Raw genomic sequence first — 20820 nt, forward strand, 5'->3', positions numbered from 1 at the left:
TCTGTCGTCCGTCTCTTCTTCTTCTCGTCCTCTCACCTACGACGCTGGTTAATGACATTTTGCAGTTAATTGCTGCTGCTGCTGCTGTTGCTGTTGCTGCTGCTTTTGCTGCCATATGGGCCATGGTCATGGTTTGGGCCCTGTTCGGGATCGAATCCGAGATCGGGAGCCCGGAGTTTAGGTCTGGTAAACGAATATGCGTCTGTGCGTTGCACTTCCAGGCAATGTAATTTGACTACATTAACTGAATATGCCATAACATGATCAGGCGAAAAGAGAAAGGCCCAAAGGGGCCGTCGCATCGCAGGAAGGGAAGAGGGGAGGGTCTCGACCTCTAATGATGCTGTGTCAGTGGCTAATCCATCCATCAGACGACTCGCAGTGCCAAGTACAGTTTCAGTAGGGCAAAGAAATAATGCAGTGTTTAGATGCATATTTCTTAACAATAGGATTGCACAAAGATTGAGCTTCATACTAGCTTTCTACTTTTGTCAGCCTATTAACAATCAATCATATAAAAAGGAAGGTTTTATCAATCTGCATTTCCTCTCTAAAAAAGATAGTTTTATCCATCTGCATTTTCTCTCTAAATAAGATAGTTTTATCCATCTGCATTTCCTCAACAAATTCAAAGCAATTTACCTTGATAATACAAATACTTGTTATCGGTTATTTATCATTGACGGTAATGTGCACATTTATTAAAGGGCTTAGCAATAAATTCCTTCTAAGAAACAAATTTACCATTGCTTCTTCATAAAATAAAGCTATCTTTTGATTGCCCCACAATATGTGCTGTCAATATTTGATCAGAGGGCCTTGTTTATTTATTTGTCAGTCAAATAAGAGATATGCATTTATTCTATAGTACATTTCGATACTCTTCGATGATGAAATTAGCCGTACAATACACAAAAGTGAGTATGTAACATGCTCAAATCTGACACTTTGGATGGGCTCGCCTTATCACCTGTCATTATCGGATCATTTGGATGTCGGGCTACCATTGTTGAGGATCCCCTGCCTTTCCAATCTTTTTGGCGCGCACTTTTCCCCGGCCAGCAGCAGCAGCAGGTATGTAATATCCTAGAGACAGCAGCGAACAGGATTCGCATCCAAGTAGGCAGGTACTCAAGTCATAGCCTGGGGTTACGATAGCGGCGAGGCGAGGAGGGGAGGGGGCAATCCTGGGCGAGGGACGTAGGCGTAGGACGTGGAACGTAGGAGCAGAACGTAGGCAGAAGGCAGCGTAACCACCGGCAATATATATTGGCAGCAAACCAGTTTTTATAATGTCAATTCGAATCCTACACGTTCATGTCCATCCACACGCATTAAGCGCGACAGTCGCAAGTCCAAATGATGACGATCACCGGCGACAGAGGATCGGAGGATCGGTGACGGGAAAGAGACGGGGCTATCGCCGCAGAAAGAGACGGCACAAGGGGCAAGGAACTGGAAGAGAGAAGGGGATGGGAATGGGAATGGAGATGGGAATGGGAATGGGAATGGAAATGGGGATGGGTCGTTCGTTGGCGTTGAATTTGATTTTGATTTCACCTGAGTGGCTGAGCCTTTTTCCCTGCCCTTTTGTTGTTCTCCTTTTATCGAGTTTTTTTGTTTTTGTTTTTTGTATTTTCCTTTCTGCTCTGCTTACCGTGTTCCTTTTTTCGTATTTTTTTTTATTTTTATTGTCAACCAGCGCAGCAAACAAATGCAAAGCCACGACCTACGACTTCTTACCGTGAGTTGTGTATTGTTCCTCACTTTTGTCCTTTTTTTATTAGGGCACAGTGGTTATTGGATAATATTTTCGAGGAAGGGTTTTAAATATCAAACCAATTATGGAAAAAAGCTTTACAAATCTGTTTTTTATATACATACATATGTATATTTTATGGCAAAAAAAGGTTTTTATGATAACCATATAGCCAAAGCCAAAGTGGGCATATTATTATTTATAGGCTGCAGGTAGACTTTCTTGAGTGGCCACTGTGGTTATTGCTGATCATTAACACTTGTTGTTTTTGCTGCTCATCTCGAAATGGCTGTTGGTGCTTATCCTTTTCGAGTTGGCTGTTGTAATATGGCCATATTGAGTTCATTTTCATCAGCTCTTTCTTCATCTGATGGCTGATGGTTTTGTGTTTGTTGCTGCCTTATTGGCTTGTTGTTGCTGTTGCACCTTATCTGTGTGTTGTTGCTGTTGTTACGCTCTGTTGTTGTTCGAGGTTTTGTAATTGATGATGTTTATGTTTGAGTATTGGCCCCTGTCCCCACCTCCACCTCCTCCACCCCCGCCCCTTTCCCCGCCCCCTTTTCGTGGCTGATTTAAAGATTACGCACCTACGGGTTTCTTTATTTTCGAGGAGTGCGTGTGTGGGTTTTCCGCGTCTTCGGCTGAGGGACTCCTGTGTGTGTGCCTGGCATATTAATGTCGAGATCTTAATTTATTCTAATGGGTTTATCAAATGCTATGGGCTAATAATAATAATAATAGATAATGTTGAATGGCGCGCAAAGAGAAGTAATGTAAATAATATGGTAATCGTCAATGGGCTGCGAACGAGCATAGCGATAAAGCAAGTTGATAAAGGCTCTGAAGTGCAAATCCCTCCATTAACAGACTGCTGGCTTAATCCCGATAAGCAAATCGTGAATCATGTACGTAAAGAAAAATATTTACTCGTAAGTTGGTGAATGGGTAATTGGCATCGTATAGCCGATAACACTGGAAAGTGTTCGAATTTCGTATGTGCAATATCCCACAATGGCGTTATGCACTTGCGTACCGTGTAAATATTTGCCTTCATTTGACTTCACTCAGGCGGAAACAATTCAGTGTGCAATGAATTATCTTACTTTCGAGTAAATTTATCAAGCATGCAGTAGGTATTTATCAAAGGAAAACAACTGCTCTTTGCAGATAAGTCAGGCAAATAAGCGCCTATGCAAAATATTTCCCAAGTGAAAGGTGCAGGTAAATTTACGTATTACTTTTATTTATTTAACCAAAATCCATATAAAATGTTTATTCTATTTAATTTTAATTTAGATTTAAGGGTATATTCTACTTCTAAATCCCTGTTAGATATAAAAGCTCATACTAATTTTTGACTATGACTTGATTTCTAACAATAATCCAAAATCAAACTTCCTCTCCTGCAAAACCTTTTTTTTCAAAAACTCCCGCGCAACTTCGAACAGACCAAATAAAGTTTATTGAAAAACGACAGCGAAGCTTAGATACCAAAGGGTTTCCGGTATTTTATCAGTATAACCAGTTGCGGGATTCAAACGAACTTTCTTGAATAAAAACTTGATTAAAAACATGAATGTACTGCATAATCACTTTTATATTTCATTTTAAAGCACTCTTTTCACAGAACACAGCTTGAATAATCGACTTTTAATTGGAGCGCTTGGAGCCAACTCCAAGTTCCGAACCAATCGAACCGTGCACCTGCAGCCCTGGAGTTCTAGTTCCCGGCGAACCGGTTCAGTTGCAACCAGTTCTTCGCCAATCAATTCCTCACGGGCCGTGTTTGTTTTAAGTTAAAATTAGTAAATTACCCAATGCAATCAGCTTGCCAGGCGATCTGTGGTGTGCACCTTGACAATCGTGTGCTAATGCAAACCGTTAAAATGCCAAAAACCAACGGACGTTGAATAATCGCTGCCAATCGGTGGGTTTTCGTACATAAAACTATATGCGAATTGTTCGTGCCAGTGAGTGTGTGCGTGTGTGTGTGTGTGTGTGTGGTGTGAGTGTGGCGCCCTCTATGTGTGGCTGATGACGGCGTAGGGGGGCGGTGTCGGTGATAAGGGGGCGTGGAACATGAGCAATGCAAATCCTTTGGACAAAGAATCAATTTGCCAATTGTGCGACACTCGAGAGGCTGACAAGTCCTAAAAGCAGGGCCAAATGCACACACATACTCAGTGAGTGTGTGCGTGTGTAGGGGTGCAAGTGCGGGGGGCGGTGGTCGGTGGACGGTGGGCGGTAAGGTCGTGTGGAAAGTGTCAAGGCATTTTACAACAGCGGCGGCACACGAGCGCAAGGTAAAACCCTCGAGCCCGAATACTAAAACCGAGCCAAAAACACCGCGCCCCATGCGCAGCTCTGCATTAAACATGACCGCCCAGCGAGTCCTTTGCGGGGATTCACAACCCCCCCACCCCCTGAAAATGCTCACTGCCACCCTTTCGTGTGTGCATCGTAAATTGTTGCACATTTAAATATTCATGCGGCCCGGGCAAGAAGAAAGCATAGCTTATATTTTTTACGATTACAATTTTGGTACTTTACACGAATTTCGCACGGCGCCTGCGCACTCAACATCCATGCTCGCCATCTCTCTCTCTCGCTCTCACTCCCTCTCTCTCACACTCACTCTCTTGCTCTCCCTCTCGCTCTTGCGCTTGCTGTCTCCTTCCGGATTTTTGGAGTGCCATCAAAGTTTTGAAAAGTGTGTTCAAGTGCTGGCCCAAAAGGCATAATAATAGTGTGGCCAAGACAAAGGTGGAGGCGCCCCGCCCCCCGCCTCTTGCCCCACGAGCATCCCTTCGAAAACGGACACATTCGGCAGGTCCTGGCTGGCTTGTTTACCTTTTCGGCTGGCCATCATTTCCGTTGCAAAATTCACAACGTCCACGGTGCGGGCCAACTTCCTCCTTCACTGCCCCCACTGCCACTTGCGACAGCACTTTGTGCATTTGTGTGGTGTGTGGCGCCTGTAATTGATTGGGGTTTACACCTGATACGAGTGTGATTGACATATCAAACAAGTTTCGGCCAGGCCAATCTCATTTCCGTTGCGACACCCGGCACAGTGGTCCCTCGCTAAGTGCCACCCATTAGCCTCAACACGCCCGCCCAACGTCACAATGCCGTTTTCAATTTGAGCGATTCTGATTGCAATAAAAGATGAATTATGTTTTGAGTTAGATTCCAACTAGTTGTTGGTTTTCTTTAATTAATTACAAAACTATTAATTTGTATTTAGATTTATAAAAATCTAAACAAAATAGAGACATTCTGTGAAAGCTTCTTGACAGCTTCTTAATGAGACGCCAAATAAATCTGATTAGCGGCCTTCGGCTAATGGAAAAACTCACCTCTACCATTTTCACTTGTTATATTTTTGCAGCGCAAAATGCATTTTTAGCAGCATCAACAACAACCGCAACAGCAACAGCAACCGCAACAGCATTAGCAGCAACAACGCTTCAACGACAGCAACAACAATATTATTAACAACAAATCATCTGAAGAAACCGAGGGAAAACGTTCAAAGTTTTGGAGTTGCACACTGGCCGCTTAGTTTTTTGTTTATTTTTTATGTTCGTTTTTGGAGGGCACTAGGAGTCGGGCAAAGGAAAAGGAAAAGCGACGACGAGAAACAGGACACAACTCATCAATATTCGAAAAAGCAATTGAGTCGAGGCATCAATTCATCAATTATTCAAAATGACCGAAGACGAAATTCTCTTTGACGACGTCTACGAGCTGTGCGAGGTCATTGGCAAGTAAGTTTCGCTATTTGCTATATCTTCTGCCGATTCTGCCGCTGACAGCTGGCATCCATGGCCATTATCTCATTATGTATTATGTATCCGCCCCGTATGCCCAACCCAACCACCCACAAGCCGTAAATCATGCAACTATTGGCCTGGGACGAAGCCCAAGTTACCACCACCCCCAACCCATAAAAAACTTTCCCAAACGCCCAACTTTTGCATTATTCAAAAATGTATGACCAAACATTTTCTGTGCTAGTTACTTCTGCTGTGACGACCATCATAGTTTAGCTCGAAGTTCATTCACAAAGCTGTCAATGTTATTAAGTTGAACTTTGTTTCATTTAGTTTCGTTTCGTTGGCAAAGTATTTTTCCATTAACACAATTCTAAAGTCTACTCACAGTGCGTCACTTAGCAGCACATTTTTCTAATTTTGCAATTTCGAATCTAAGCCGACCTCATATCGCAGTAGTTTTCCAAAATAAGCTTGCTGACATAGTGCAATAAAAATTAAGCACGCTCATAAAGCAAGTTTATGGAAAATCGTAGCTTGACTTTCAATGAGTTATTGAATGGAAATTTGAATGAAAATCGAAATTGATTTGTGAAATAATCATCACTGCGGAAATAATAGCGCAAGCTTTTATATTAAACTCCACGTTTGGAACTACAAAGAGAATACATAGTTGATTAAGTTTCCTCCTGCTTAAGAATCTTGTTTGCTTCGAAAATATAAATATTTTGCTTTTGTCGAAGCGAGATAAAATTTTATTCGCTCCCATTTAGACACAATCAACTTTCAATTGAAGTTTAATCCGAATTTACTTTCTCACTCCCCCCGTCTCCCCGTTTCCCTTCCCGGAATGATTCTTACAGAGGACCCTTCTCCATCGTGAGGCGATGCATACACAGGGAGTCCAATCAGCAGTTTGCCGTCAAAATCGTTGATGTGGCCAAGTTCACAGCGAGTCCTGGACTGAGCACAGCGGGTGAGCATTATATACACAATACACCTATATCTGTATATACTCCACTTTTATATATATTTTTTTTGACGGCTCAATGAGACGGACGACCTTGTTCCTTGTTCGATTCGGCCCCCGGGCTAACGATTCCTGACTCCTCCTCCCGCGCGCTGTGCTGTGCTGTGTGAATAAATTATAATTAAGCTGCTCAATTATTCAAAATTATGCCGCTGCCACACGTGTAGCACGCCCCCAGGGCTGCCCGTTTGCCGGCCCAAGACGCCAATTAAAAAGAAATTGCTCAAGTGCAAGGGCGCCAGGACCTGAACCTGAATCAGGACATGGACATGGACACGGACCCGAATGTGGATGTGGATGCGGACGAGGAGCAGCCATCCGGCCATTGACTAAATGATACATGGCAGGCACATAAGTCAGCGCTAAGTCCATTAGTGCCACTGCCAGCTGGTGTAGTGGGTGGCGCCCCCCTCTCTCGCGTGCCCCCCTCTCGCGTGCCCCATTCCACTGTCAACTAATTGCCGCTGTTACCCCGCCCAATCTGAACTCACGCCCCCACTCTCCGCATCTCTTCTCTTGCAGATCTGAAGCGCGAGGCCACAATATGTCACATGCTAAAGCATCCGCACATTGTGGAGCTGCTGGAGACGTACAGTTCCGAGGGAATGCTCTACATGGTCTTCGAGTTGTAAGTTGTCAGTGGTTCGGCGGTGTCCTTGTGCCCCAGCCTAATGTGCTTTCGCTTTGCACTCTTGCAGCATGGAGGGCTCCGACTTGTGCTTCGAGGTTGTGCGGCGTGCTGTTGCCGGTTTTGTCTACAGCGAGGCGGTTGCTTGGTGAGAATCGGGAATCGGGAATCGGGCGGAATTGCCGACAATCTGCGTTTGCTTTGGCCGAAAAAGGGAGTAAATTATTAATTATAATTAATTAAAGGACGTGCCCGGCAGTAATTTGATTTGAGCAAACCCAATTTAGTTGTCTACACGAAAGATTAACAACCGAGATAATTTATAAGAGTAATTAAACTTGTGCTATGCGGAAGTAACATACCTATACTAAAATAAAAGTAACAAGTTACTTAACATTTAATCAAACCAATATAAATCAAATCAAATTAAACGAGGCTACTCCTAATATATACTTTTATACATGGCTTCTGTATATAAGTATTCCCAATTAAGTAGCCGCCCAAAGCAAGCGCAAATTGAATTGAATGAGGAACACCGAATATTAACCCATCCACTTTTCTAGTCACTATATGCGGCAAATCCTGGAGGCACTGCGCTATTGTCACGAGAACGACATCCTGCACAGGGATGTGCGTCCTGCCTGCGCTCTCCTCGCGACCGTCGACAACTCGGCGCCGGTGAAACTTGGCGGCTTCGGATCGGCCATTCAGTTGCCCGGCACCCGGGAAACCATAGAAACACACGGACGGGTAGGATGCCCGCATTACATGGCGCCAGAGGTGGTGACCAGGCGGCTTTACGGCAAAGGCTGCGATGTTTGGGGTGCCGGAGTGATGCTGCACGTCCTGCTCTCCGGCAGATTGCCCTTCCTGGGATCCGGAGTGAGGTTGCAGCAGTCAATAGCTCGCGGCCGATTATCGGTAAGTGGACAAAATATCCCCAATCTTTTGAATGCATAACATTAAAATGTTTAACAATTTGTTGCAGTTTGAAGCACCGGAGTGGAAGTCAATCTCGGCGAACGCCAAGGATTTAGTTATGAAAATGCTGGCCGCCAATCCACATCACAGACTCTCCATCACCGAGGTGCTGGATCACCCATGGATACGGGACCGGGATAAACTGCAGCGCACTCACCTGGCGGACACGGTGGAGGAATTGAAGCGCTACAATGCCCGACGCAAGCTCAAGGGTGCTGTTCAGGCCATCGCAGGAGGCACCAACATGGATCCGCTATACGCCACCGATGCGGACAGTCAGTATTTAGTCTCGTATTTGCTTCAAATCAATCGGAATTCACTGATTCGTGCAGTACGAATAGAAATTCTATACTAGATTAAATTCCTTGAGAGCAATCTATGTTCGATAGCTCTAAAGAAATTCCTGCAATTTATTAAGCTATGATGCAAATTGTTTTCAATTCCGCCTTATATACGTTGAGTTTAACTACAATCACATCCATTTGTTCATTGTCTGCTGCTGAAAATGCAATTTGGTTATAAAATTGCAGACGTCATCGTGCAATAAGCCTATAGATTATACACATTCAATTATGTCAGAATCTGTTCATATGTTATTCCGTTCATTGCAGTGCCCATAGCCGGCGCCACGGACGAGTGGGCCGACGAGGAGGCGGGCATCGAGGCGGTGCAGCGCATCCTGGACTGTCTGGACGACATCTACTCGCTGCAGGACGCGCACGTTGATGCCGATGTGCTGCGGGACATGCTGCGCGACAACAGGCTGCACCAGTTTCTGCAGCTGTTCGACAGGATCGCGGCGACAGTGGTGACCAGCAATGGTAGAGCACCGGCCGCCGAGGCCGTGGGCCGATGTCGCGATGTCCTGGAGCTGCTCTCGTCGACGTCCGGCGGCAATTCACTGGGCGGCAAGTATGCCAAGGACGAGCTGATGCAGCTCCTGGCCGCCCCCCACATGCAGGTGAGTCAGCCGGGTAAGAAGGAGTAAGAAGGAATGACGAGGAGTGAACTGCCTTACTTGTTTACTCTCACTCTGTTGGGCATTTTGTGGCAAGCTTTATTTCGCAATAATCTGGCAATCACCGGGCTTTCGGGTACTTTGTTTCTTTGTTCGCCTCTGTGGTCATATCAATCTGTGGTCCACTCGAGCCGCCCAATTCGCTTTGGCTTAAGCTTAAACAAATTTGAAATGTATTTAGTGCGGGCAAACACGGCGGTGAGGAAGTAAGAGCCTGGATCTCAGCCATCACTCGCAGGACTCAGTCGCAGACAGAGCCACTAATCCTTTGCCTCAACAGAGACCCATGCCACCGGCGTTCGGTGCTGTACATGCACATAAATACACTTTGGGAAATCATTGTATATAGCTTTTATTAAGTACGAGGAAATAATGAATCTATTCAATACAAAGCAAGGTTGTTGTACACGTGCAGTTAAAAGCCATAAATAAGCTGCTCTAGAGAAAGTTTTAATATGAGCTTATGGGTAAATAAGAAACTGTTAGTTTAAAACATTTGTTCAAGTGTAAGCACATATAGCAGCTAATGCAACCAAACACAAACAGTTTAATCAGAATAAACCAAAATGAATTTCGGACGTAGTCGGGCCACAACAACAGCTAAAGCAACATCAGCAGCAGCAGCAGAATCAGAATCAGCAGCCGAATCAGAAACGCCAGCAGCATCAGAAGCAGCAAGGGAAACAGGAGCTGTGGCAACAACATCCGCACCCTGCAGGCTCCCGGGCACAGTTCCCATTTTGCCGCCCGAGGGCTTTCTGCGCTGAAAAGTATGCTACGAGTACACGGCTCAAGTGCCATCGTTGTTCCGACTACGTCGGCATATGGCCATCCGCCTTCACTCCTTTACTCCGTCACTCCTTCAATCCCTCACTGCTCCACTCTCCACTGCTCCACTCTCCTCCCACTGCCCACTTCACTCGGCAGCTGCGAAAGGGGGGCACAAAAACATTTAACGATAGCGAAACAAAAAATAAATAAGCAAAAACGGACAGGGGTCTACTTTTTGTTTCGACGAATCCTTAAATATCCTTACGACCCGGTGTGCGACCATAAAAGATTATTACAAGTTCTGTGGGGAATTCAATTGCTACGTTATTGGATGCTAGTAATATTGCTAATGGATGCCATAATGTCCTACGAACTGGTCGCAAAGGAGAGCTTGGGGAGAAGTTAGCAACTAAAGATGTGTTTAAATGAAACAACATAATATGGAACATGAGATTCCCGAGTTGATTGGTAACCTGGACTGTTGCAGCAGCATTTTCGATTATTTCCTCTCATTGAAAAGAGCAATAAGTTCCTTGTAACCAGCAGATTCGTTCTGTGAAAGCAATAAAATAACAATGATCAGTCAGACATAAGCAACTATGTACAACTATGTATGTACTTAACTATGTATTTCCCATTCAAATGCAGGTATTTCCTGTGGGAAAGCCTCTATATCTACTGCTGCCCCCCGGATGAAGTGCACCCATCAGCGTAAGCTTTAATGTGGCCCAGTCAAAGAACTTGAAAAGGACAACTCTGATGAGTGTTTATGTGCGCCAGGATTCATCCTGCCGAGCATCCAATTATTTGCCAGACTCGGCCTAAGCTCCTCATTGGTTTACTCTTTACCCTCCCCCTCCCCCTCCCCGCCATGTTAGCCGTGTCTTTCTGTTTCTGTTCCAGGGTATAAAGACTACCCATTCCAGCCAGAAATCGTTGGACGTGTTGGCTGGGTGTGGGTGGTGGGTGTCTGGGTCGCTGGTTGTGTGTGATACGGACGCAATGCTATAACATAACTCTGTGCCATCCACTGTCGTTAATTGCTCCTTGAAGCAGACTACACTTTTTGCGCTGACTGCTGCGTGCTGCTCCTCCTCCTGATGTTCCTCCTGATTTTGCTCCTTTTATTTATTTTTGCGCCTCTCGTGCCTCGGACTCGGCTATATCCGTCTGTCCTTCCGCCGGTTTGTCTGTCTTTTTTGTGTGTGTGTGTGACGCAAGCCCAGTCTCATTTTCATAAATCCGAGCAATCTGCAAGCAAAAAAAAACCGAAAAAAAATAAGGAAAAACACGAGCCCAAAGAATGAAAGAATAGTGGGCAAAAAAAAATATGAACAACTGCAGGAAAACGCAGGCCAACGATGAAAGCAATGAACGAATGTGTTAATGCTATATACACAGCTCAGCGAGCGGCGTCGAGGGGGGTGGTGGGTGGTGAGTTGGGGGGCGAGGGGTGATGCCCCAAGGGGGGTGGGGGATGCTGGGCTGCTGTCCAGGGCTGCAGTGCCACCAACAATGCCAATGTCCAAGTGAAAGCTGCAAAAGCTGCGGTTCTCTTTCATCTCTCCGTCTCTCTCTTTCTCTCTCTCTCTCCATCTGCAAATTGCAGCAAACTGCAGTTTGGCCTCTCTCTTTCTTCGCATCTCGCCGTCTCTTTCGTCTTGACCCAGTGGGTGGTGGCAGTAATGACCAAGGTACAATCGTTACTTTGCCAGTTGTAATCATATATATATTTGTAATCGCGATCAAAGTGCTTTGTAGGATTTTTTTGACCGTTTATAGTTGCATATTTCTAATATTTGCAATATTTACTATAAAGAAGTATAGGCACTTAACAAACAAATGTGATTTAGTTTGAACTAAATTGATTTCTAGCTGAGAATACGACCAATCATATGAGATATAAGGCTCATAGATGGTTTATGGGTAGAGTACTGTACTCATATGGTAACTGAGGTACTGAAACTGGCGTGCCAAGTACCTAGAACCGCAGTGTGAGTTGAAAAATTCCCCGGCCAGATGCCAACACTGTTGGCCAAGTTGCAACAACGGAGCACTCGTGATTGACTTAAACAAAAAGCGCGCACCCGAGATTTTAGTTTAGTTTGCGGCGCAGTCGCCGCTGGGGAACGTCGAAACGGCGAAACGGATTTATACGCCTCGGATTTTTATTTGCCACTTGCCCGCTGATGTGTGAAAATGGCGCCTAACGAGGCGCCACACCACCACCCCCCTCCCCGACTCACCACTCCCCCCGTCTCCGGAGAATTGAGAATTGTGGCCGAAAACCTTCGTCAAGTTGTGCCGCTCAGTGGAGAGTTGGAGTTCCGCAGCTTCGCGGCGATTGAGTTTGAGTTCTAGTTCGAGCCGTGAGTCTATTTCTCAAGAGGATACACCGCACTCCTGCCCCCCACTCCTCAATCCCGCTTGACCCAATTAACAGGACGCTTACCCGGACCCGGCTAAAAACCCCGGAGTGTATGTTTGTGTGCGTTCGTGAGTGTGCCAATTACGCGCGCGAGTTTCCGCCGTAACCTCCGTCACGAAAGAAAAACCAAATAAACAAAAAAAAACGAAAAAAAAAAGCAAGAAAATAATAGAAGCAAAGCTGGCAGGAGCAGCAGGCGACAGCCCACGTGTTTGGCGGCAAAATCCACATGGGAGCAATTGACAAAATGGCAACCGCCAGCCGGATGCGGATGCGGATAGGGATAGGGATACGGATCCGAGATCCCAGGCACTGGGCCGCTCCCTGGCGCTGGGGACGCGCCGTTGCCCTGCTCATAAATTGGCAGCACAGGAAAATACTGCAGTCCCGCCTGTCAGCCGCCCATAACTCAATTTAAATTCAAATGTGTTGTGTGCTATGTGTTGTTGTGCCAGCCAGCAGCAGCCAGCAGCTAGCAGCCAGCGAAGCGAACGCGAAAAAAATAGAGAAGAAACTTCAATGTCTTGCCTTGTCACGGAACAGCAAATAATCCAATTATAAATTGATAAAAGCCACCAAGTTTTCGGCGGCGCTGCGTCCCAACTGAATCAACTGAATGGAGCCGGACGAGCAGCAGGATGCGTGCTGCTGTTGCCGCTGCTGCGACGATGGCAATCTATGGCCAGCCACGGCAACGGCCACCACCACCACCTGCCACCTGCTGGACGAGCAGTATCCACTGCAGCCCAACCAGGAGCACCTCGAGATTTTCCAGTGGATCGGCCTGGAGACCGCCGAGCTGCTGCCCGCATACATAACGCGCTACTACAACAATCTGCACCATCAGGTAAATCGGCTTGTTAAGCGAAAAGCACTGGCGATATCATCACATCAGGGGATTATTAATATACTATATATATGTATATATGCATATGTGTATGTAGGATAATGTGTAGGGGTGGGGCAAGTGCTGCATGTGGCAGTGGCAGAAGTGGAAAGTGCTGTGGTGCTGGCCCAATGCACAGTGGAGTTGGCCTTTCATTTGAGTTGCGGCCAAAACTTTGATTAAATTTTGTTTACTGTTTTTGTGCGGTCTGCAAGTGAAAATGGGAAAATGGGAAAACTAGGAGAGCTCCACCACCCGCATAATGCGTTTGAAAACTGACGATTATGGGGGAGAAGGGCTGATGGGCTGACAGACCACTTAATTACTTTTCAATTTAAATCAAATTAATGTAATGTGCTCATTTGGACGTACATTTGTATATGTGTAGTGTGAGCTCGAATATGTTGGATTACTATTTCAGCTATCAACTATAAACTAGCAAGGCGTTCTAACTCTGCTAGTTAACTTTAAATTACAAGAAGTCTGCCAGTTAACTTTAAATCACTTGAAGTCTGCTAGTTAACTTTAAACCAGAAGAAAGTCTAGACTGGGATAAATCACAATAAGCATGTTTATTAAACTATAAATTATCCCGGCACCCTTGGATATGGCGATTTAAATTTATGTACAGTGTTTGCATAACTAAACACTAAACTAATTAAATCCAAGTGCATTAATTAACGTCCATGATTTACGCCGCTTGTGATAATTACATATTTCAAAGTGCGTTTGGCGTGTGTATTTCTGTGTGTTTAAACAAATAAATTAAATAAAGGAAATGACTAATTCCAACAAAACGTTATTTCCGAATAAAAAGTGGTTCAATAAAAAATTGATTCAATAAAAAATTGATTAGCGCCTATAATGAATTTAAATTAATAATTATTTTTCACTTTTTTCACCCTTCACTAAACTCATGCGCTTCACTTAAGCAACGAAAGCAACAATGTGAGTGCTAATCCCATTGGAAGCAAAGTTTCTGCAACAGCAGCAGCATTAAACTTGCCACATTGAGAGCTGGAAAGTCTCATCCTTAAGTAAGACTTCAAGGAACATTAAACGCTTCCTTTTGCCAGCTTTTGTTTATTGTCCTTTGCCCAGTGGACACTCATTGAATATTGGCCAATTGCAGTGGCAAAATCAATTTGCCAAATGGCCAACGAATTTGCATTTTTGTGTGCCACACACTCACACACACACTTAAACACATACACTCTCATGTGTGTGCTATCCCATTTTGGCTCGATTTCTGGGATGCCATCAGCATTATTACAACGGTCGTTTTACCTTTGACTTGATTCTGATTTGCACGGAATACGGATACGGATATACACAGAAGGCACTACTACGGATGTGTATGTGTGTCTGTGTGTGTGGTATTTGTGCACGTGTTCATCTTTCCCCCAGTGTGTTAGTATGTGTGTGTATGTAAGTGTGTGTGGGTTAGTTGACAACTAAACGTGTCAACGAGGCTAAGCAAGCAAACTGTCAGGAGCAGTAGTTACAGGACCAGATGTAGGGAGGATGTCCTGCCCTCCACTTTACCTGCCCCACTGACACATTAGGGTTACTCTTTTGGCTGCACAACACACATAAATGTCGCCTGCCACGCCCCTATCCCCCCCCCCCCCCATTGGTTGCCCCCAAAATTGCAGCTCTGTAACTGCCATCATCCTTGTTATTGTTATTGCCATTGTTGCTGCTGTGTTGCAGCCAAATTTGTTGCCACTTCGATGAGATGACAAATTCGTGCCAAATTGCTTTCACTCTTTTCCATGCACTGAAACAAAAAGTTAGCACTGTACTGTGTGATATAAAAAATATATATTATTATTTAGTCTTTTCCTACTTCCCACTACTATGCGCTCATATTCTTGAGCAGTATTTCAAATCCTGAGTCATAGTGGTGTTTTGTGTCTGATAAATGCGGCTAGCTGACTGTCCAGTGCACCTGGTATCCTTTTGCACCCTTTTGCGCCCCTTTGGCCCCTGGTGATTCCATTTTGCATTGGCGTGTGGCAGGCAGCGCAACACAAAACGCTGGCGACAGCAGCAAGTTAATAGTTTATGGCCAGGATGCGATTACACGGGCTCCATTTTCCGAATGGGCCTTGACCTACACTGCCTCTGCTGGAACCTTGGGCCCAAATGAATTCCGACCGAAAATCACTCGACATAACATAACGCTGGGTGGTTGGAGGTGGGTGGTGGGTGGTGAATGGTGGGTGGGTGGTGGCTTTGCCGAGGTGCAATCTGTCTGATGCTCAGAGATAGTGGGAGGTGCTTTATTTTGCATTAATTAAAAGCCCGTTATGCAGCGCGTTAAGCTCGCATGATGGCTGCTGTTCGTTCTTGTCCTTGTGCATCAATCGATTGTCTGAATTGCTTTCTTTGCACTGCGAGGCTGAAAAGATGCCGCTGCAGCACTCGAATGCCCTGCGAAAGGATGTTCTGATGTTCATCATTAGTTTGCTGCAGTGCAGTCAAAAGCTAACATAATCAACCAGATTGGAGCAAGTTCAATTCGAATGATCCCAGCACCGTATTTAAGTGGACAAAGTTGATATATCAAGGCTATCAGATGTCTTATTAAAACTGAAATGACTTGCCGAAAACTTAAGGTAGAAGAAGCTGGCATTATAGTCAACGTATTTAGCTGCCATGGAAACAATTGTCCTGGCAGGGTATTCCCATTTTCAATCTGCAGGCAAAGGTCTTCATTCTTGTCCCTGCCCCCCACCCCCCACACTTTTTGTCCCCCCTCTCCGAGCCCACAGTCAGTTGGCCTGCTATTCACAACAAGCGCTCCATAAATATTTGCTGTGCCTCAGCACAGATTCATAACTCATAAAGGGGCTGTCTCTCCGACTGTCTGTCCATTTGCCATCCCCCCACTGTCCCCACTCCCCTCTGCCACCCCAATGTTGCCCCACTCGTCCTGCATTCTGCGTCCTTTCTCTGCTGTTTGCCTGGCCCCAATGGATAGCTGGGGCCTTACCACATGTAATTAGGTTGCGGTTTTCCACCTTCTTCCACCGCTTCGGCCGCTTCTGCCGCTTCTGCCACACTGCTGCGTCTTCCTCTTTTGGCAATGAATCCTTTTGCCACACGCCCGCATCCTCTTTGGCAAGTGTCTGAGTGTCTTGGTGATTGTGTGCCAGGATTCTAGGGTGAGCCGCTATCGGAGGCAATTAGGAACACTGTACACATTGCTCTTCCTATGCGCCACCGAAATATGCTCGAATATTTGCCACCATTTTCGTACGCATCACGTTTCTAAACACAGTAAAATCAGAACTCACCATGTCATGTCTAAAAAACTTTAATAAAAGAAAACTCGCCAAGTTTTCACACCAACCAAAAATGTAATTAAAACTTTATATTTTTAAAATACTCTAGACTTGCAGAAGAATTTGCGCAATTTTTAGTTTCGTACCGTATCGTTACACACAAAAACAATTTCGGCATTCTTATATTCATTAAAATCAATTTGAGCCTAAAAGAATATTACGCATACGACGCGTATGCCAGGTTTTTTACATACAAAAAAAAGACAACGCTTCGTATGAGTGATAAACTTTGAAAGCAAGTGTTGTTATGAGTTTTTTATGACTTACTTACACCAAAAGTGCTGTTTTTATAACCTTAAATTACACTCGAAAGCCCGGGACCACCCTGCTGTTCACAATACACCTATTTTGGCCAAGTTTTTTGGCCACCGCTCACCAATCTGCAGCTGCAGCCTCAGCTTCAGCGTCCTGATGAAACGCTGATGCTGCTGCTGCTGATGATGATGATGATGAGGATGATGCAGAAAACGGATGATGTTGATGCTGATGATGACGCCAGCGTTGACGTTGGCAATGATTGGGTTAACGACTACGTGGCGCAGACATTGTGCCATAAATTACGAATATTTGCACGCTCGCCACGTTGTGCGTTAGACGAAAAGGCGGTGGCAGAGCACACTGGCCTAGTTGGCCAATTAGTGTGCTCTAAAGCGATGGCTACCCATTTAGATAGGCTTTTAATTATAGGCTTTGAAGCATGGTATGGCTATTCGTGGGTCAACGTTGCATATTAATAATATCTGCTAAAGTGCTTTCCATTTTAACTTCCATTTGAATTACAATTATTAATGGCCACAAATGGCCTTAGCCCACTGTGCAGCTGCAAAATCGTCTGCGATTGCCAATGAGTGAGGAATGTGGCTGCCAGACAGAGACAACTACTGCGCATGTCCGCAGCTGCAGTTGGCGTCGCTGTTGGCTTCGCTGCCAGCATCCTGCATCCCACAGCAGATTCAGCAAGCAGCACAGAAGTCAGGCCACCAAGTCAGCGAACACTAGTTGTCGCGCTCGCACACAGGAAATTGATTGGGGGCAGCGGGCTGCATTCAGCTGAAAGCCAGTGAGAGAGAGGGAGAGCAAGGCCAGGCCAGGAGAGCAAGGACAAGCAGTGCGGAGCAAAAGAGAGCGAGAGCAAGGACAGAACAGAGAGCTTCAACTGGATGCTGACAGAATCAGAATTCGAGGATTCAGTCTATAATTGTGCACCTTGCTGACTGGTTCTGTGCCAGTTTAACGCGAGCCCTTGCCTGGACAGCACGGGTATACAGTAGCAGCAGCATCCGCAGCAGCAAGCAGCGCCCGCAGCAGCACACACACGCATAACGGCTGCACACGAAAAAAACGCACACGCACACACACACACACTCCAGTGAGTTGCCATACGGCGCAGCGAAATGCAAAAACCAGGAAAAACGCCAAGAAAAGTGAAGAAAAACGGAAGACATCGGGCCAACTAAAGTTTTGGATAGTCGAAAAAGGCGATAGAAACTTTTTAATTGCAAGCAGTGCACACTTTCGTTACCCAACAAAGTTGCGCGCAAAAAAGTAGGCAACACAAAAAAGTGTAAAGGCGAACGCATTGATTTTCACAAGGAAAATTCTCACACACATTTTCACAAGAGTGAAAAAAAAAATAAGTGTGCGTGGTCGTTTTGGCGACTTTTTTTCGCAGCCTCTCTGGTTTCCCTTTGAATTTTTTTTCTCATATTGTCCGATCCGGTCAGCTTCTGGCCTTCTATGGCCCCCCGCTCCCTCTCTTCGCTCTTGGTATGTATGTGTGGGAGTTTCTGATTTCTCTCTTTCGAGAGAGAGCCTGCCCCCGCTGACGCGCTCTCTTGGAGAAGCAACAACCGCAACAAGGATAAGGCAGCGACGCCAGCAGAGAAACCATTTCGACCGCATTGCCAAATCGATTTGCTAGAAACGATTATCAATGATTTCACGAACGCGCCACCAAAATTCACTCCTCAATTGAATTAAATGAATCGCATTTCGCCTACGCTTATCTGTGTGCGTGTGTTTGTGTGTGACTGTGTGGGTGTGTGTGTGTGTGCGCTGATTTATGCGGTGTAAATCAAATGAAATCGGTGCAGAACAAAAACTAATTTAAATCAATTTATCCCGAAAAAACTACAGCCAGTGCAAGCAAAAAGCTAAATAAATTAAAACAATAAAGAACAAAAAATATGTACTCCCTAATTCATTAAAGCAGAAAAAACCCCAAAAAAAAACACAGACTACACAACGAGTTAGATACGCACAACAACAACATTTCGTTGCAGTAAGTACTAACATGCGAAAAAAGAAAAGCGTAGAACACCTGAACGAAAATCCACCCACCACCACCCACCTGCAAACTTGGAATTCCTCAACAAACTGAAGTTCGCTTCACTTCACTTTGCCACTCAGCACAGTACCGCCCCCCGCCCCTTTTCACCCTACCCCCGCCATCCTATGCCATTTCCGTTTGCCTTATCAAAAATGTGTATATATACACAAAGACTGGGAAAAGCGGGGAAAGTGGGGGCAAAATGGGGAGAAGCCGAAGAGAAGCTGCAAGAGAATTCAACTACAGTGGTCGCGTGGAAATTAGAATTTTCATTTACTCCACTCCAGCTTCTGCACGAGTCGAAGATACTAGATTTGAATATTTACCTGCAGCGGTAGGTTGGTTTATTTTGATTGAAAACACAGTTCCAGATGGGCCAATATTATCATACAAAACGTATGCTGTGAACATAATGCTGTTAAGAGGATGAAGCTAAATCGATGTTTGTTTGTTCTGGAATACTCAAATGACTTCATTATGTTCAAGATTGCTACTAGCCATAAATAGTCAATGAAATGCTCGAAATCTCAGCTAGATTCCAATGATTTGCGGTCTTAATTGAGTTGATTGGTAAATCAAAATATGCAAGGAGCACTCAATTCACTGCCAATTAAAGCTAAACTGATGAAGCGACCACTGTGCTTGAAAATTTGTCAGATTTTTATTTGCCCCGTTTTTGCATTTTTCCATTTTTGCCCGTTTTCCACTTGGAAATTCATCAGCACCGCATCTCCTTGCCAGCGAGTGGCAAGTGCAGCTCAGTGGTTTAGACGAAGTCCTTCATTTCCCCACTGGGTCCTTGGTCCTCAGAATCCAGCTAGACTGGTAAAAACTCACTTTACCTCAACTTGGTTTTTATTTTGTCTTGTTTTTTTGTTTTTCTGCGTTTCATCGTTTTGCTTTCTTTCAGACTTTGCTGCTCTCTCTCTCTTTCGCTCTCTCAGTGTTTCTGCCATACTTTCTTTGTTGGTTTTTGAATCTTTTATGAATTGAATTTGGTTATTTTGAACGCGTATGTTCCGCTGCAAAGTTCCAGCTACCGCGGCAACGTGGCTTCCACGTCCTTGGCTGACTTCCTGCCCCGCAGGATAAAGAGAAAGCCAAAGCCAAAGCCAAAGTTGAAAGCCAGAAGAAAAGCAGAAGCAGAAGGACCAGAAGCCAGGACGAGACGGGCACGTTCCCATTCAATTATGGGCGGCATGTGGCACATTAGCATTCAGCGGAAGCTGCGCCAAAAGCAAACATTTCAACGCCTCCCGGTTCGTGGGGTCCCTCTTTTTATTATGCGAATATTATTTAAGCATTCACAATTCCGTTTTAATTTAATTCGATGCCAGCAATGCCAACGATGCCATCGCTGCTGCAGACTTTCGGCAGTCAGTGTGTTTTTGGAATTTGTTGAAAACTATTTAGCATAAATAGTCTCCGCCTGCGGTCCCGATAGTCGCCCTTGGGAATTGCCTGGCAATGGAGTCCTTGGGAGTCCTCTTTAACTTCCCCTCAGCCCCCCCCCTCACTCTCCTGTCTTTATTAGCGCATATAATTTCCCGAGTTCCATGTTTTCTCTACTCTCCTCTCGACTCCACTCCTCTCCTCTCGATTTTGTTTTTTATTTGGCTTTATTTTGTTTCACAGTCTTGTTTTCTTCCCCTGCCGCCGTTTTTATTTTTATTTTTAAGGCTTTTTCCCCAAACGATTGCCTTTTGGAACCGTTTAGATAAACAGCCCCGTTCCGCCTTCGCCTGTTTCGGTTTTGGTTTCGCTTTCCCCCGGGGACAACACAGGTTTTTATATTGTAAATTTTTATTTTTATCTCCGAGGCATATAAAATACACATTTTCAGTTGCCTAGACAGTGAGTTTAA

At 45.0% G+C, this 20820-nt stretch overlaps 1 protein-coding gene across 4 annotated transcripts in view; it reads left to right on the top strand.

Annotated features, from left to right (window-relative positions):
* Positions 1-3499: 3499 nt before the first annotated feature.
* LOC122619235 (peripheral plasma membrane protein CASK) overlaps positions 3500-20820 on the top strand; it is a 38558-nt gene continuing 21237 nt past the window's right edge. For all 4 annotated transcript variants that reach the window (XM_043796023.1, XM_043796025.1, XM_043796024.1 and 1 more), the window contains exons 1-8: positions 3500-3686; positions 5151-5529; positions 6399-6511; positions 7088-7193; positions 7264-7341; positions 7757-8114; positions 8182-8449; positions 8786-9135. In XM_043796023.1, the coding sequence (XP_043651958.1) occupies positions 5471-5529; positions 6399-6511; positions 7088-7193; positions 7264-7341; positions 7757-8114; positions 8182-8449; positions 8786-9135 (1332 nt within the window). In that variant the 5' untranslated portion in view covers positions 3500-3686; positions 5151-5470. The remainder of the gene's footprint in view (positions 3687-5150; positions 5530-6398; positions 6512-7087; positions 7194-7263; positions 7342-7756; positions 8115-8181; positions 8450-8785; positions 9136-20820) is intronic.

This window comes from Drosophila teissieri, chromosome 3R, assembly GCF_016746235.2.
Source record: "Drosophila teissieri strain GT53w chromosome 3R, Prin_Dtei_1.1, whole genome shotgun sequence".
NCBI classification, from domain to species: Eukaryota; Metazoa; Arthropoda; class Insecta; order Diptera; family Drosophilidae; genus Drosophila; species Drosophila teissieri.